Consider the following 17127-nt stretch of genomic DNA (forward strand, 5'->3'; position numbering starts at 1 on the left):
GAACACTATCCAACCATCTCGTCCTCTGTCGTCCCCTTCTCCTTGTGCCCTCCATCTTTCCCAAAATCAGGGTCTTTTCCAGGGAGTCTTCTCTTCTCATGAGGTGGCCAAAGTATTGGAGCCTCAGCTTCACGATCTGTCCTTCCAGTGAGCACTCAGGGCTGATTTCCTTAAGAATGGATAGGTTTGATCTTCTTGCAGTCCATGGGATCCCCTTCATGGATCACTGCCTTGCCGTGGCGAAGGGGCTTGAATAACTCAGAGAAGCTATGAACTATGCCGAGCAGGGCACCCAAGATGAACAGGTCATAGTGGAGAGTTTTGACCAAACGTGATCCACCTGGAGGAGGAACCGGCAACCCACTCCAGTATCCCTGCCAAGAAAACTCCATGGACAAGTCTACATTATTAGACCTTAAATCCCACATACATATGAAAACTCCGGAGACAAGTGGTACGGTATGTGCTACACGGCGTCTCACCAACCGCAAAAGTAACCATGCACAAATAGAAAAAGAGCTGCTGGCCCTTGTATTTGAAAATTATAAAGTATTTGCTAAAAAAAAGGCTTTGGATCCTTGTATGGCATTTCAAAGTTACAGGGCCACATCCTTAGAGCAGGAAAGCTCCCTTGATGAGCTCTTGTTTCATAGAAAACTCAGGACCATGCCACCATGCATGTTAACACCTTAACTCTGATTTAACACAAGGTGTCCAGTCCCAGATACATAAGATACTGAGACAGAAGTGATATTATGGGACAGGGTTATGAGCATAGACTCCTCTGCAACCAAAGGTGAGGGTTGAATGCATGATGATATTTCAGGGACACATAGGGATGTTGTTAATGAAGAACTAGCTCTCAGACCGTATAAAATACAGACCTCAGATGAATATATATTAAATGTAATAAACGGCATCTTCTCCAGATATCCTAAATGGGAGAACACAGTGGGTAAGGGAAAATTGCATGTGCAACACTGAGCTAGTTATACCTCGCACAACTATCAGAAATGAGTATGCGAAGGTCCAGTTGAAACAAGAAGTTTCCAGAAAGACTTATATGGCATTGACATTATCATTTTTAATAGTATTACATAGTATACTTTTTAGAAACAGGAATATAAACAAATCTAAGTGTTGGTGGTTTATTCTAGCTTAAGTATGTTCATACGTTTACATACTTTGTATGATTCGTTTTGGACTCCTGGGACCAAGCCTTAATGAACACCGCTGCTAATTTTTGTGGGACTCCTGAGTCCAAGGAACACAATTGCTGATTTATTTGAGGCTCTTGAGACCAAACTCCCAGGAACAAAACTATAATAATAATAATAAATTTCCCTCCCATAGTAAAATCATCTTTCTGTAAGAGTATAGAAACATTTTAGCTTTCACAGAAGACAATGAGCAGGTGATATCTTTTTGAAAAAATACGTCCTTGAGTGGCTAGAAGAATACAGAACATCTTAAAGTAATGAAGAAATTGCTTCTGGGAATCTATTTTCTATATAGGAAAAGAGTAAGATGTTTATATTTTTATAACTTTAGTGATATCTGGGTAGTTTTTGGAGGGTTAAGTCCAGACAATACTACTATTGTGTATTGTGTAGATCGTGAAATCCTGCTTGTTATGTGGTCTCTCCTGAAACCTATATAGACTGCACATAGAATACCCAAAGTCCTGGTTTCCATGACAAGCTAATTGCAAATCTTAATTTAGTGAGATTACACAAATGTGCAGCCTCCTAGATTACAGTAGGTTTGCTCTTCCATGGTCCTTTTTACTGTTAAAAAAGGTAAAGGTAAAGGACCCCTGGGAGTTAAGTCCAGTTGCAGATGACTCTGGGGTTGCAGCGCTCATCTCACTTTACAGGCTGAGGAAGCCAGCGTTCGTCCGCAGACAGTTTTTCCGGGTTATGTGGCCAGCATGACTAGGCGCAACGAAACACCAAAACCAGAGCAGCACACGGAAACGCCATTTACCTTCCCGCCAGAGCAGTACCTATTTATCTACTTGCACTTTGGTGTGCTTTTGAACTGTTAGGTTGACAGGAGCTGTGACTGAGCAACAGGAGCTCAGCCTGTTGTGCAGATTTGAACCACTGATCTTCTGAAATGCAAGCCCAAGAGGCTCAGTGGTTTAGACCACAGCGCCACCCGCATCCTTTTACTGTTATCTTAAGCTATATCAGGATTTGATTTAGCACATCATCCAAAGCAGGACTAGTGGTTAGCCTCTCTCCTCATCAGCCATGAGCTACAACCAAGAATAAACCTTCACTGCAGCTACTTGTGAGTGAAGACAAGTAAAGCAGTTATAAGCTTCTCTTCAAGAGCCTATACATTTGTACATACATAAGACTGTGGTCTGTGCACAGTACACATTAAGGTTAGAAACATACAACCAAGATTAAACAATAGAAACTTCTGTGATCTCAACTAGGAAGGAGTTGCAAAGCATTGAGCCCAGAATACTGAATGCATGTCTGCTGGTGAGTATCAGCTATGTGTCTGAGTCATGTGGAACCACTACCAGTTACTCAGTCAAAGGCCTCACTGATAAAACAGGGATATTAGGAATCAAGCTGTTAAGCACCCAAGTTGTGACAGGCATAGGGAATTAATACAAAAAGCTTGAATCATCTTCCTAGAATTAAGTGTTGCTGTAATTCAGTATCAAAACTGAAGCAACTATCAAGATCAGTTTTGATACTGAATCTTGCTCTCAAGATACATTTTGTAAATATGTACATGATAGCAAGAGGCATCTGCCCTCTGAGTATAGGGCTGCCATATGTCTGGACATTACCGGGATTTCAAAGGCGGAATTGACATCTGGAGGGGTGGGGAATTCCGAAAGCCGGCACTTTGTTGTGGATCTTAGACAAGTCAATCGAAAAATCACGTTTTTTTGGCTCAACAATTTTGGTGGCATTCTGGTTTTTACTTTTTGAAATATGGCAACCCTAAGAAAGTATGGCAAGGATTGTGGTAGGACTCCCGTGTTACATCTCCAGCAGTGGCATCGTTCATTTTCCAGAGATTGAGAGCAGCACCATCATCCAGTTTTAAAATAACAGTTTCTTATTTTAAAATAATGGTGTATGAGCTATAAAGAATTAAAAGCTAACTCCTGCTTTGATGAAGATTTGTTATTAGATTTTTTTCTCTCCTTCCTTCTCTTACCTTCTATATCTCACAAAAGCTCTTATCAGAAGAGGATTTAAACCAGTGTTTAAATGTTTATGCCAATAAAGCTCAATAACAACAACTGATGTTGAACTTCCTGTTGTCGTGTTTTTGTTTTTCCAGAGGCAGCAAGCATTATAGTAATGAATGCAAGAATAGGTAATGAATCCTCTGTTTCTGAATTTCTACTCCTGGAGTTCTCAGCAATCCGAGAAATGCAGATTCTACACTTCTTCCTCTTCTTGGTATTGTACCTGGCAACTGTATTCGGGAATCTTCTCATTATCTCTGCAGTAGCCTTTGACCATCACCTTCACACTCCCATGTACTTCTTTCTGATGAACTTGGCCATACAGGACCTAATTGCTGTTTCAGTCACTATCCCCAAATCCATAGCCAATTCTCTCATGAACACCAGACACATTTCTTATACTGGATGTGTTGCTCAGGTTCTCTCATTTGTTTTCTTTTTATCATCTGATACTGCCCTGCTTACAGTCATGGCATATGATCGCTATGTTGCCATTTGCAATCCATTCCAATATGAAATGGTGATAAACAGGGCAGCCTGTATACAAATGGTTGCTGGTGTGTGGGTCACTGGATTTCTTAATGCAGTCATGCACACTAGTGCAACCTTTGCTACACCTTTCTGTTCAAACATTGTCAATCAGTTCTTTTGTGAGATCCCACATTTACTTACACTTGCCTGCTCAAACTTATACCTAACAGAAATTGGAGTTTTGGTGGTGAGTGTAATCATGGTGACTGGCTGCTTTGTCTTCATTGTTGTCACTTATGTACACATCTTCACTGTTGTCCTGAAAATTCCTTCTGTTCAGGGAAGGAAGAAGGCCTTCTCCACTTGCATACCCCACCTTGTTGTCTTCTTCGTATTTTGTTTCACAGGATGTTTTGCTTACCTTAGGCCTCCATCTAAAACTCCATCTGATCTGGACTTTGCATTAACTTTGATGTATACTTTTGTTCCACCCATGTTCAATCCAATAATCTACAGTATGAGAAATACAGAGATTAAAAATGCATTATCAAAATTACTTGGTTTCAGGCAAGCTTCTCTTAATATCTCTTTCTGGCTTATTCTGAAAAGGTGAAATCTCTCTAAGTATTGTTTTAGATCTGTGATACCAATGTTTAGGTTCAGTAAATAATAGGATTTATAACCTGAAAATGGCCAGTTCCTAGTGTATTAGGAAGAAGTATAGTGGACTCTCTGGTAAGCCTCCGTATTAAACACATGTAAAGTTGGTTAAGTGGGCACACTTCATGGGTTATGTAGTAGACTAATTTTTGTGTGAGGTGAACACCTGGAGGGCATTATTCTTTAGCAGTTCAAAGCATCAAAGGGCAAAGTGTGAATAAGTGTGAAATGCTAGACATTTTTGAGGTAATAAACTCTAGGATGCCAAAGGAGAGACCTTCTCCTGTGTTACAAAATGAGACCAGAACTTAGGTGAACTGTAAGGAAGAAGTGGAAAGGAGAACATCTTGAATGTGCCTTACAAGATAGGCTGCAGAAGACATGGATTCTGGTGATGCTGCCATAGATTAAGCTTGCATGTTATGGGGTGCTGCTGCTGTGTGCCACTCCATTGAAGGCTAAAGGTTGTATATATGTATAAAATAAACCATATATCATAAAGACATTAGAGACTCAATTGTGCCTCATTTTCTGCAAAGGAACACAGACTCTGGGTGAGTGTCTAGAACCCTCTGGAGTATTGTTACTGCTCAGCCAGAGATTGGGGGTGGCACACAACCACAGTAACACTATAATCATAGGGAACTACTGAGATGTTGTCCCCAGTTACAACTTCCAGATAAATTTAGATATGCGGATTCAAAATATATCCTGTGTTACATGGGCATCTTGCATTCCTCCAGCTTAGATGTACCATTCACAATTTTGTTTGTCTGATTGCATGATATGCCTAGGTGTGCCATTAGATTTAGTGGATTTGAGGATTTGTTGGAAAGTAAAACACCAAGGTGGCTGTCACCAATGGAGGCAAAGGCATTGAAAAAAACTAATATGGAGACAAATTGGCCAAAATACTGTGAAATTTTAGAACAAGTTGGAGATAAACTAAAATTGCAGAGTTTTGACAAATTAAAAACTAAAGTTCGAGATTGGCTTCATTACTATCAAATAAGGGAGGTTTTTAACCTAGATAAAAAGATTGGTTTCCAGGAGGAAAAATCCAAATTGGAAACGGAATTGTTAGAGCCTAAAACTAAAAATTTGTCAAGAATGTATAACCTGCTGCTGAAATGGAATACACAGGATGAAATGGTTAAGTCTGCTATGATTAAATGGGCACAAGATGTTGGGTATAACATTATGTTTGCTGACTGGGAATGGTTATGGACCACAGGTATGAAATTTACAGCTTGTAATGCCTTAAGAGAAAATATAATGAAAATGATTTATAGGTGGTACTTAACCCCAGTCAAGCTAGCAAAAATCTACCATTTGCCCGATAATAAATGTTGGAAATGTAAAGAAAATGAAGGTACCTTTTTCCACCTTTGGTGGACGTGCCCAAAGATCAAGGCCTTCTGGGAAATGATATATAATGAACTAAAAAAGGTATTGAAATACACTTTTGTGAAGAAACCAGAGGCCTTCCTCTTGGGCATGGTCGGCCAATTGGTGTGAAGGGAAGACAGAAATTTTTTTATGTATGCGATAGCAGCAGCAAGAATACTCATTGGGAAATATTGGAAGACACAAGAATTGCCTACCCGAGAAGAATGGCAGATGAAAGTGATGGACTATATGGAACTGGCTGAGATGACCGGCAGAATTCGAGACCAGGAAGAAGGGTTGATGGAAGAAGATTGGAAAAAATTCAAAATATATCTTCAGAAATACTGTAATATAAAAGAATGTTAGAAAAAGGTTGGAAAAGAATATTAGGCCGTATTGGCAGATATGGTATAATGGAATAAGTAAAAATGAAGTGTAAAATGAGGATAGAGGAGGATTAAATACTATCGAATGTTAAAATAAGTAAAAGAAAAGAAGGTTAGAAGGATTTGCTGGAGATACGATCTAAACTAGAATACAAAGCAGGGAGGTGAGAGGAAGTCATGGAAATAAGTAAAAGGGAAAAAGGTTGTAAAGGTCTAATTTGATTTCTGTTATTCTTTATTGTGATGTATGTTTATTCTTTGTGGAGTTTTTTTTCCTCTTACTGTCTGTTTTTTGTAACATGTGTATGGTTTGTTATTTCTTCTTTTTCTTTTTTGTAACTTTAAAATTGGAATAAATATTCTTTAAAAAAAAAAAAGAGAGAGAGAGAAAAGATTTAGTGGATTTGTCAGGAAAGGCCACTAACCTCAACCACATGCCATTCATTTATATGAATGATATCACGCTTAGCTTTTAAACCTTTTAATGAATTAAATGCATTTGAAGCAGTGGTTGAGAAGAACTTAGTGATCGTGTTGGCTTCTTCTTTTTTTAATTATTCTCCTTTAACTATACAGAGCTATTATCAGAAGTAAAGGGCCAGAAAATTAACATTTATTTAGGAACCTCAATTGATCATCTGTGTCAGACTCCTGGGACCAAGTCTCAAGAAATGCTACTGTTGTTTTGTGTTGAGCCCCTGAGTCCAAGCTTCCAAGAACACAATTGTTTACGTTGGGGTTCTGAGACCATACTCCCAGGAGTATAAATATTATAAGAATAATTTCCCACTACGTAGTAAAAGCATCATTCTGCAAGAGTACACAAATATTTCCACCATCTCAGAAAGAAGAGGTGAACTTATTTCCACCTCAAAAAGAGAGGTGAACTTAAAAAAAGAAGAAAAAGGGAACAAGTTTTATGAATGGCTGGAAGAATACAAAGGACCCTGAAGTGGTAAATAAATTTCATCTGAAAATTTACTTTCTGTTAAAAAAAAGAGTAAGTTATTTACATATTTTTAATTTTAGTAATCGCCTGGGTAGTTGTTTTAAAAGCTGAATGAAGAAAATACTACTATAGTGTATTGTGGAGAATAGGACATTCTGCTTGGTAGATGGTGCCTCATAAAGCTTATATAGACTGCACTTAGCTTACAAAATGGCCTGTGGTTTGTATGACACACTAAGCCAAACCTTAGCTTAGTGATGTTGTGAGGAAAATATCCACCCAGCGCTCCCTAAGTCCCTTTATTCAACAACATTGAGGAATGAGGCCACACAAACACCAGGATTGATCAATCGAACAGACCGTTACAGGGAAATTGGATGGGAGAGGCTGAGACACACACACACACACACACACACACACACACACACACCTGAGCCTTGCCTCACCATGAGGCAAGGACAAAGTGTCTTTGCTGCACATTACCAAAACATCATTCATTTGGGTTCAAAGCTCCATTCACAAGGTGCCTGTCTGGTCAGAGGCTCCAGATCCATGACAGCAGCCCTTAATGGGGAATTTCTCACCAATCCACAATTCTCTTCTTCAAGGTCAGAGAGATAGATAAAAGAGAACTCATCTAACTACAAGCCCTTTACTCCCCTTTCTAAGTACTGGAGCTGATCTATTTCCTGCTGGTTTGGCAGGCAGAGCACAAACCAATTACTTTTTTATTGTGTCTTAAGCATGGATTCCCTGCATGATCACCTCAAAACTGAGTCTCTGCTTTTTGCTCATAACAGTGAGAATGCACAAATGTGCAGCAATATTACTATAGTGTATTGTGCAGAATGTGAAATCCTGCTTGCTTTGTGGTCTCTCTTGAAAACTATATAGAATGCATGTAGAATACCCAATGAATGACCTGGTTTCCATGACACGCTAAGCCAAATCTTATCTTAGTGAGACTTCACAAATGTGCAACCTCCTGGAAAGAAGATGATAGTCGCTTTGCTACTGTGTGGTTCTTTTTACTGCCATCTTAAGATACAGCCAGTTTTGTCATAGCACATCATTCAAACCAGGACTAATGGTTAAGCTTTGTCCTCACTAACCACGAGCTGTAACCAGGAGCAAGCCTTGATTTCAGCTCATAGTGAGTGAGGAGAAAGCTTAAGCACTTTGTCTTAGCTTAGTACAGTGTGGCAGCAAAATGATCTGGGCATGAGGAGAGGAGCTGTGAGCATCTCTCCATGCACATTTGTACATTCATGTCACCATGCAGCAGCATTGCATGAGCAAGTGGGCAGCCCAGCCCTTGTTACTGACACTGCCAGTGCAATTTGCCCCACACTGGAGTCAAGCAAAGGCACACAGTGCTGCCTGCCTGCCTGGGTAGGGGGGGACAACAACAACAACAATAAAACAATGAACAGGGTGGTGATACAATGACTACTGCAGTGATAATATCACAATATGCAGAGCGCAGATGCCTCTCACTAATACCTCCATATTTACAAAGCATATTTTGATCCTGTAATTCAGTATCAAAACTGAAGTAACTAACTCGTAAACATAGGGCGATGACTAGCCACCGGAATGATACAGGGTCCAATTCAATGTTCGTGTTTTAATTTCCAATGACGACCACAACTTGGGCTGAGGATAGCCTGATTCCAATTATTCTGGTTTTATCAGTGGGGTCTTTGAAGGAAAGCTCTTAGGGGTTCTACATGGTTCAAACACATGGCTTATATTCAGCAGGAGGCATGTATTCAGTATTCTGGGCCCAATTCTTGCAGCAAGTTTTAACTGTTTTTATCTTTATTGTATATTTTTAAACTCAATGTACACTGTGCCCGGACAATGGTGTCAAGGGCATAATATGGGTGTTGCCAGAGGGGCCATGGCCCCAGGCATGATTTTTTGAGGGGGGGGGGGTGAAACAGGCATCTCTGTGCCCCTCTCCAAGCCTTGGAAGAGGGGCACCTGGTTTTCACCCTCCAAGTGCCATTTTGGCTGGCCGGGCTCCCCTGGAGGAGAGAGCTTAACTACTAGTCCTGGTTTGAATGATGTGCTATGACAAAACTGGTTGTAACGAGCAGCACCATCTACTACAATAGTAGTTTATTTTAAGAGAATGATGTATTATCTATAGAGAGTCAATATTTGTTTTCAAAAGATGATTTAATCTAATGTTTATCTCTTTTTTCAGATTCAGCAAGCATTTTAGTCATGAATGCCAAAAAAGACAACAAATCTTCTGTCTCTGACTTTCTACTCCTTGAGTTCTCATCAATACGGGAACTGCAGATTCTACACTTCTCTCTGTTCCTGGTATTGTACCTGGCAATTGTATTAGGGAATCTTCTCATAATATCTGCAATCACCTTTGACCAGAAACTTCACACTCCCATGTATTTCTTTCTGATGAACTTGGCCATCCAGGACCTAGGTACTGTTTCAGTCACTATTCCTAATTCCATGGCCAATTCTCTCATGAATAACAGACACATTTCTTCTGCAGGATGTGCTGCTCAAGTCCTCTCACTTCTATTCTTTCTATCATCTGATATTGCTCTCCTTACAGTCATGGCATACGATCGATATGTCGCCATTTGCAATCCATTACAATATGAAATGGTGATGAATAGGACATTCTGCACTCAAATGATTGCTGGTGTGTGGGTCGCTGGCCTTCTCTATGCAGTCATGCACACTAGTGCAACTTTTGCAACTCCATTCTGCTCAAATATTGTCAACCAGTTTTTCTGTGAAGTCCCATCGTTACTTACAATTGCATGTTCCAATTTATACCTAATAGAAATTGGCGCTTTGGTGGTGAGTATAATCCTGCTGGCTGGCTGCTTTGTCTTCATTGTCATCACTTATATACACATCTTCATGGCCGTTCTGAAAATTCCTTCTATTCAGGGAAGGAAAAAGGCCTTCTCCACTTGCATTCCCCACCTTGTGGTCTTCTCCATATTTTGTTTCACAGGAAGTTTTGCTTACTTCAGGCCTCCTTCTAAAACCCCATCATTTCTGGACATTGCCTTAACTGTGATGTATACCATTGTACCACCCATGTTCAATCCAATAATCTACAGCATGCGAAATAAGGAGATTAAAAATTCTTTATCAAAGCTGTTGGGTTTGAAGACCTCTTCTATGAATATCTTTTCCAGGCTTATTCTGAAAACAGGAAATCTCTCTCTGTGAGTAGAATCATAGGGAGCTCCTGAAACACACTGTCCTTGTTAGACATGTAGATTCAAAATTCCCCCTGTGTCACAATATCTTCTTGAATTTCCCTAGCTCAGTTGTACTGTTCACACTTCACTTCTCTGATCACGTAGCCTGTTGAATTGATCTTACATTAATATATTTACTGTGCAGTTCCTCGTCAACTGAACTGTGGGAAATAATTTCAAGGCAGCCTACAACTGGCTGAACACCCACTCAACCCAGCAGACCTTAATCCCCTGCCAGATGGATGGGAATAGGACATATCTCCCTCATCCTCTGTTGACCCAGAACATGGAAATGGCAATTTGAACTGAGTATTCTTTCTGACAGTGAGCATAGAAGCAAGCTTCTTGAAGCTACTGTTCCTCTGGCTAGTGAATGGGGTTAGGCTTGTCTTCCTCTTGCTGTGATGTCCTTTCACTGAGTTGGGACAGTGTTTTTCATTAAAGAGGAGAAAAAATATTGTTTTGACATATTGAGGGCTTGGACTGTGGAATCAAATGGAGTCATATTAAGTCTCTGCTACTAGTCAGAGCACTAAGGACCATTGGAACTCTAAACACCCTCCCTCTAAGGATGTGCAGCATGGCAAAGGTTAGTTAAACTGCTTCTGTACATCAACCTCTGATGCTTTCATTCCTCTTCTTTCCATAATCTCTTTTGTGTCTTGTATAATTTTTTATTTTGTTTTGTTTTCATTGTCTTAAATAACTTATTTGGAATTAGTTATTTTGTTTTCATTTGCCCAATTCATATCCCATCCTGCAGCCCTTTCATCAAGAGACATTGCCAGTCTGCTGTCTGTAACTTCAGCGTTTTGTATTCAGATAGCATGACTTTTTCAGGCATTCTTTAGAAAGGAATGCACCCACCAAATTTCTGATTAGACAGAGGACAAATGTTTCACAACTTATATAGGTGACTTAAAAAGGTGGAGACCTTTTAGTGCATGTTATGCAGCAACTGCCCTGTGATCCTTGCAGATTGTTCCAGAGTGCTTTGCTTATTTTTCATTTAATTTTAAATAATTTGAATAGTTTAAATAAATAAGGTAAGAAAAGTATCTAGTTATTTTCACCAGAAACAATGAGAAAGTATGCTCAACAAAAAATAACTTTAAGAATGGAAATAATGTTCAAGTGGCCAAAATAATGTGAATCATAAGCCCTAATTAGTCAGGCTGGGTGGGGAGACATGTATAACAGAACTCTATGTAATTTTGTTGCTTCACCTCTTAAGTTTGACTAATGCAAATAGACAGAAAAAATGCAAATAAATAATTTTAAAAGACTGATTTATTTTTTATTCAAACAGTTCTCATTTACCTGCCTACAATGAGCCTGGAGCTGACTACTGTTACGAACAGAAGTACAAAACATGAAGTTAACCTTTTCCCTTCATGTCTAAAATGGTGAAGCAATGACATTTGAAAATGTATTATCTATTGAAAAAGTACCAAGGTTTTTTTATATTCTTATAGTGATGACCTGGGTAGAATAATAGGGTCATAGACTAGTTGGAAGGGACCACAACAGTCATCCTGTGCAAGTCCCTGCAATGCAGGAATCTTTCACCCAACATGGGGTTTGAACCCATGATCCTGTGATTAAGTGTCTCAAGTTCTACCAACTGAGCTATGTGGCTCTCTGTCACAGCCTCTTCCTGCTCAGTAAACCCTGTTGCCTCTTCAGCTTCTGACACATCCTTCCCCCAGTCTGCTCCTTCTTCTTCCTCTGAGCGTGCATCATCATCCCACCACCAACCCACTGACTCTGAACCTTCTTCCCCTGGGGGTTCCTTTGTCGGTTCTTCAGCTGGTGCCTCACACCACTGTTCTGTATCTAGCCAGTCCATGATGGCATACTTCACATAATTAGAAATCCTGTCTGTCTGTAACTTCAGGGCCCAGATCCCAGTGGTCTTTCGTACTCTGGCTGACACCAGAGGCCATATTGTACTTCCTTTCAGCAGCAGCAGCATTTTTGGTTTAGTATTTTAATTGACTTTATCTTTCTTTATGTCTGTCCATCCATGGCTATACATAAAGTAGGGCACACAAAGATGGCAGAATGTCTTTCATTAAAGAGGAAAACACTGTTTGTATCAGCATACTGAGTGCTAAGACTGTGGAAAGAAATGGAAGTATATTAGGCTCTCTTCTGCCAGCCGGGGCATCAAGGACCATTCAGAGTCTACATCTCCTGCTAGCTCAGCGGTATATTTTGCTTTCACCCCTTCTGTATCTAAAACACTGAGTTTGGATAATCATTTGTATCTTTATGTAATGCAGAAGCAATGGAAAGGTGTGAAAACAGGATCCTTTCGATTTTAACCTTGGTGAACCAAAACACAAGCCATAAGAAATTATTTGTTTGTGTGTGTTTCTTTTAAATCAGAGGCTGATTAAGATAATCTGCTTTACAGTAGTTTCCAAATGTCCCACTTTTATACATTCTATTGCTTCCAAATGTGTAATATTAAAGCCAGAATAATGCTTAGGTCTAAAGCAGGGGTGGTGTTTTCAGCCAAGCACCATATTGCATCTCTGGAAACCTTCAGGGGCCATGTAGCATGCATAGCTGTCAATGTTTTCCTTTTTTAAAGGGAAATTCCCTTATTCCGAATAGGATTCCTCACAAGAAAAGGGAAAAGTTGACAGCTATGGTAGCATGTCTAGAGCAAAACTGGGTGTAGCAATGACTGTGAATTTTACCTCTGCATAATAGGCTAGTTTCTACGCTCTCACACGACACTCTGTAAGCTCCAGCTACAAAAAAAGGCATTGCGTGCTGAGGTCCCCCAAAACCCCTACCCCAATAACTCAGACATCACACATAATTTTTGTTTAAGGTTTTTGGCATAATTTTGGCCACAACTTTATTTTCATACAAATTGAGAGTGGTTGCTTAGGCATTGGTTATGACTAGCTGTCCCTCTCCCACCTTGGGGGACAGCACTGACTCCCTAGTCAGTCCCGGAGGAACAAGGTCAGAGTCAGCTGGAGCTGCGACACAGGCCCTCAGCTACTCCGCGCATGCTCCTTGAAGCTTACGCGGCCCGCACCCTGCCGTCGGGGTTTGGACGAAGGGGATGGTAAGCTTCAGAATTCCTTTAACGGAATACCCGTCAGCAGCAGCATTGGAGGGGCAGGCACAGCCAATCCATACCCCTCCACCAACCAATTTTAACCAATGCCTAACCGCCAACCTTACAAGTTGTGACGATTTGCTAAGCAGTAGGCAAAACCCAAAAGGCACGCACTAATCAGCCAATTGGAAAAATTCCTACTGGGCCCCCGCACCAATGCGAACGACCCCATGACAGGCAGAGCAAGGTCAAAGCGCAAGCCCAATCAAGGGAGGGCGGGCGGGAGATCCGATGTCCACAGCGAAAGAGAAAGAGAAAGCTGTGGACCCTGCTTATATATAGCCATTAATCCCATCCCTAAATTGGCAACATCAAATTTACCCCAGTAACACAATCATCCAATCTGCTCCAGCCCATTGCCATCAATGGCCTGGCTACTAACTGGGGGTTTTGTCTGGCCCCATCCGCAACACGTGCTCTCTCTTTTATGAGAACACGCTTTGCGTGCTGAGGTCCCCCAAAACCCCTACCCCAATAACTCAGACATCACACATAATTTTTGTTTAAGGTTTTTGGCATAATTTTGGCCACAACTTTATTTTCATACAAATTGAGAGTGGTTGCTTAGGCATTGGTTATGACTAGCTGTCCCTCTCCCGCCTTGGGGGACAGCACTGACTCCCTAGTCAGTCCCGGAGGAACAAGGTCAGAGTCAGCTGGAGCTGCGACACAGGCCCTCAGCTACTCCGCGCATGCTCCTTGAAGCTTACGCGGCCCGCACCCTGCCGTCAGGGTTTGGACGAAGGGGATGGTAAGCTTCAGAATTCCTTTAACGGAATACCCGTCAGCAGCAGCATTGGAGGGGCAGGCACAGCCAATCCATACCCCTCCACCAACCAATTTTAACCAATGCCTAACCGCCATTCGAGCCCTTACGCTCGCCGCCAACCACTCACAAATCAAGCCACACCCTCAACCTGGACACCATAGCATCCAACCACACATCATTCCCAACTGGCGAGAGATGAACCCCATCATCCCTGTAATATTCAACCGCCTTGAATGAAATAAGAGGGTGAGGGATCACACCCCCGCCCAAATTCACCACCAGCTTGCTTGCCGCGGAATTAATCTGCTTCCTTACACGTTCGGTGGCAGCTGGGCAAGGACTCCCTCGCCAAATGCGGCGTTGAAGCAGCTGTGACCAAATTAACTTAGCTGTCGGCACCAGTGCCGCCAGCTCCCCAAGGTCCTGTAAAATGGCAGCACGCAGCCCGTAGCAGGAAGAGGAAACCATATCGTTCTCCCCGAGCTGCACCACGATCGCTGAAGGAGGGCCACACTGGAGGACACGCCTTCGCATGAGGGGTAAAAATTCCCTCCACAGCATCCCCCTTCTGGAGATCCAGGACACCTGTACGTGCTGCGGGAATCCCAGGCCATCACCCAGTCCAGACTGACGAGCTCTGTCCGCAGCCCAGTGCACAATACTGTGCCCTACTATCCAGATACGGATAGCAGCCCGACCTGATGAAGAAGACGAGGTGTCCCTACGTCTCCTCTTGGCACGCCTCCTGGAGCTTTTCTTGCGGCGGCGGCGCCCACCTGAAGAGGCCTTCGGAGGAAGAGGGAGGCTGTCCTCAACCGATGAGTCTGATGCCTCACCCTGCTGCGTAGTGGCTGGCAGTGACTGGAAAGACACAACCTGTGAATGACCAGGGATCGGACTCCCCACAACTGGGGGCTGCGCAGGTGAACCCCGCACAACTAGACCCCGGGCAGGTGCCCTTTTTCTGGCCCCGACCCTGGAAGAAGCCCGACCCCGTGGCGCGGCAACCTGCGACACCGGCAGGACCGGGGACCGAGCCTGTTGCGCGTCAGGTAAGTAGCCACTGGCTGGCAATGGCTCTCTCTCCTCTTCACTGGATGATGACGGTGGAAACGAAGCGTCCACAGGGGGAGCCGGCGTCGCAGAAGAAGTCGACGGGGTTGAGAGGCGATGCATCAAACCGTCCAGCTCCGCCTCCATCCTTGCCAGAGCCACCGGGTCACCAGCCAAACTAGATACCATAGATTGAAGGCGTTTCACCGACTGGCCAGGTTCGGGAGAACGTAAGGCCTGAGACGGGCCTTTTATAGGCCGCTTTGCAGAGCAGGCCGGACCAGACTTCCTTGTTGCCTTCTTTGGGGCCATCCCTACTACTGGTGTGAAAGAAAATTAGATTTAAATTAAAATAAAATAAAATAAAATTCACCAAATTAAAATGAAAGTAATAAGATTATTGAATTAACGATAAAGCACAGTTAAAGAAATAAATAAATACCCAGCAGCAACGAAGGACCCAACCGGCAGCAATTCACAGTGGTGTGGCAGCACTTAAGACAGCCAGGCCAATATCCAAAGGCACCAGGAGTCAGAAGCAAATGCGGCCTACGCAATACACCAACATCCACAAGAGGCCGCCACCTGGCAATGAAAATTGCCTTGCAATGCACCCTGCGGCCACCAGAGGCCGCCACACAATTCTTTGACTCAATTGGAGGGGAAGGCAAAATGGCGCTCCCGCCAAAATTGCTTGGGGATGAAGCAGGCAGCCAGGGGAGCCCACCCTGGGCTAGGTGAGTCACCCCCAAAGCCCTGACCGCCTCTCCCGGCGCCCCCAGAGGCCCAGAAAAACGGGGGAGGAAGGAAACGGCCCCCCGGCCGGGCCTACTAGGCCGCAGCAGTCGCGGGCCGCCGGCCCACGCACCAGGCCAGCGATCCCCGGCGCGGGGACGGCCCAACGGTCACGGAGGCCCGTCCGCGCCTCGCGCCCGCAGATCAGGGCCTCGCCAGGGGCCGGGAAGGCCCAAAAAGACGGGGGGGCAGGCGGGCGGAGAGGCCCACGCCCAACCTGCCGCGGCGCCCAGCGCAGCGCGGCCCGCCCGACGCGGCGACCACGCGCCGCGCCGGAGTCTGGGCCTACGCGAGGGCCTCCAAGGCCCGATGGAACCCATGGGGGGGCAGCAGGCGAAGGAGAACAGGCCCCGCCCGGGCCGACCAGGCCGCGGCGGCACCGCCGCGCCCGCAGGCCCACACGCGACGGGCAGGCGCCGCCCGGCGCGGCACAAACCTCCGCGGCCGGAGATCGGGCCTCCCCCGGGCCCCCAAAGGCCCGATGGACGCTGGGAGGGGGGGAGCGAAAAAGAACAGGCCCCGGCCGGGCCAACTAGGCCTCGGCGGAGCCGCGGCCCTCAACAGCGGCCTGCAAGGCCGAAGCAGGGCAAATTCGGAGGCCCCACTGCAGGGAGGCGGGGGGAGGAAGGAAGGCTATCCCACCCGGCCCTGGGTCCTGTGGCTCGGCCGAGAACCGGGCCGTCAGCCACCCGGGGCCAGAAGCCTCGCCCCCCCCTCCTGAGGGTAATAAGCTGGGAGCTCACCCTATGCCGAAAAAAGGGGGGGGTTATGAAAGGGACCAAAACAAAAGACAAAAAGGTGGGGGGGGTAAACCAAGGAAGAACGATACTAAAAGGATGAGAAAGCAAAGAAAGCAAAGAGGGAAGGGGGAAAAAATCCACAAAATATACGACCAGACTCTCGCTGAAGTCACTCGGTGCAGATAGATCCGATGTCCACAGCGAAAGAGAAAGAGAAAGCTGTGGACCCTGCTTATATATAGCCATTAATCCCACCCCTAAATTGGCAACATCAAATTTACCCCAGTAACACAATCATC

General features: G+C 43.9%; 1 protein-coding gene across 1 annotated transcript; it reads left to right on the forward strand.

Moving 5' to 3' along the window:
* Positions 1-807: 807 nt before the first annotated feature.
* LOC308460830 (olfactory receptor 14A16-like) lies at positions 808-10297 on the forward strand (the record flags this gene model as incomplete). Its single annotated transcript, XM_080977365.1, has 3 exons — positions 808-955; positions 3316-3500; positions 9476-10297. 3 exons carry the CDS (start codon positions 808-810, stop codon positions 10295-10297), a joined length of 1155 nt encoding a protein of 384 aa, XP_080833491.1.
* Between the last annotated feature and the right edge of the window lie 6830 nt (positions 10298-17127).

The sequence above is a fragment of the Podarcis pityusensis genome (assembly GCF_964106645.2).
Source record: "Podarcis pityusensis genome assembly, chromosome: 13".
Taxonomy (NCBI): domain Eukaryota; kingdom Metazoa; phylum Chordata; class Lepidosauria; order Squamata; family Lacertidae; genus Podarcis; species Podarcis pityusensis.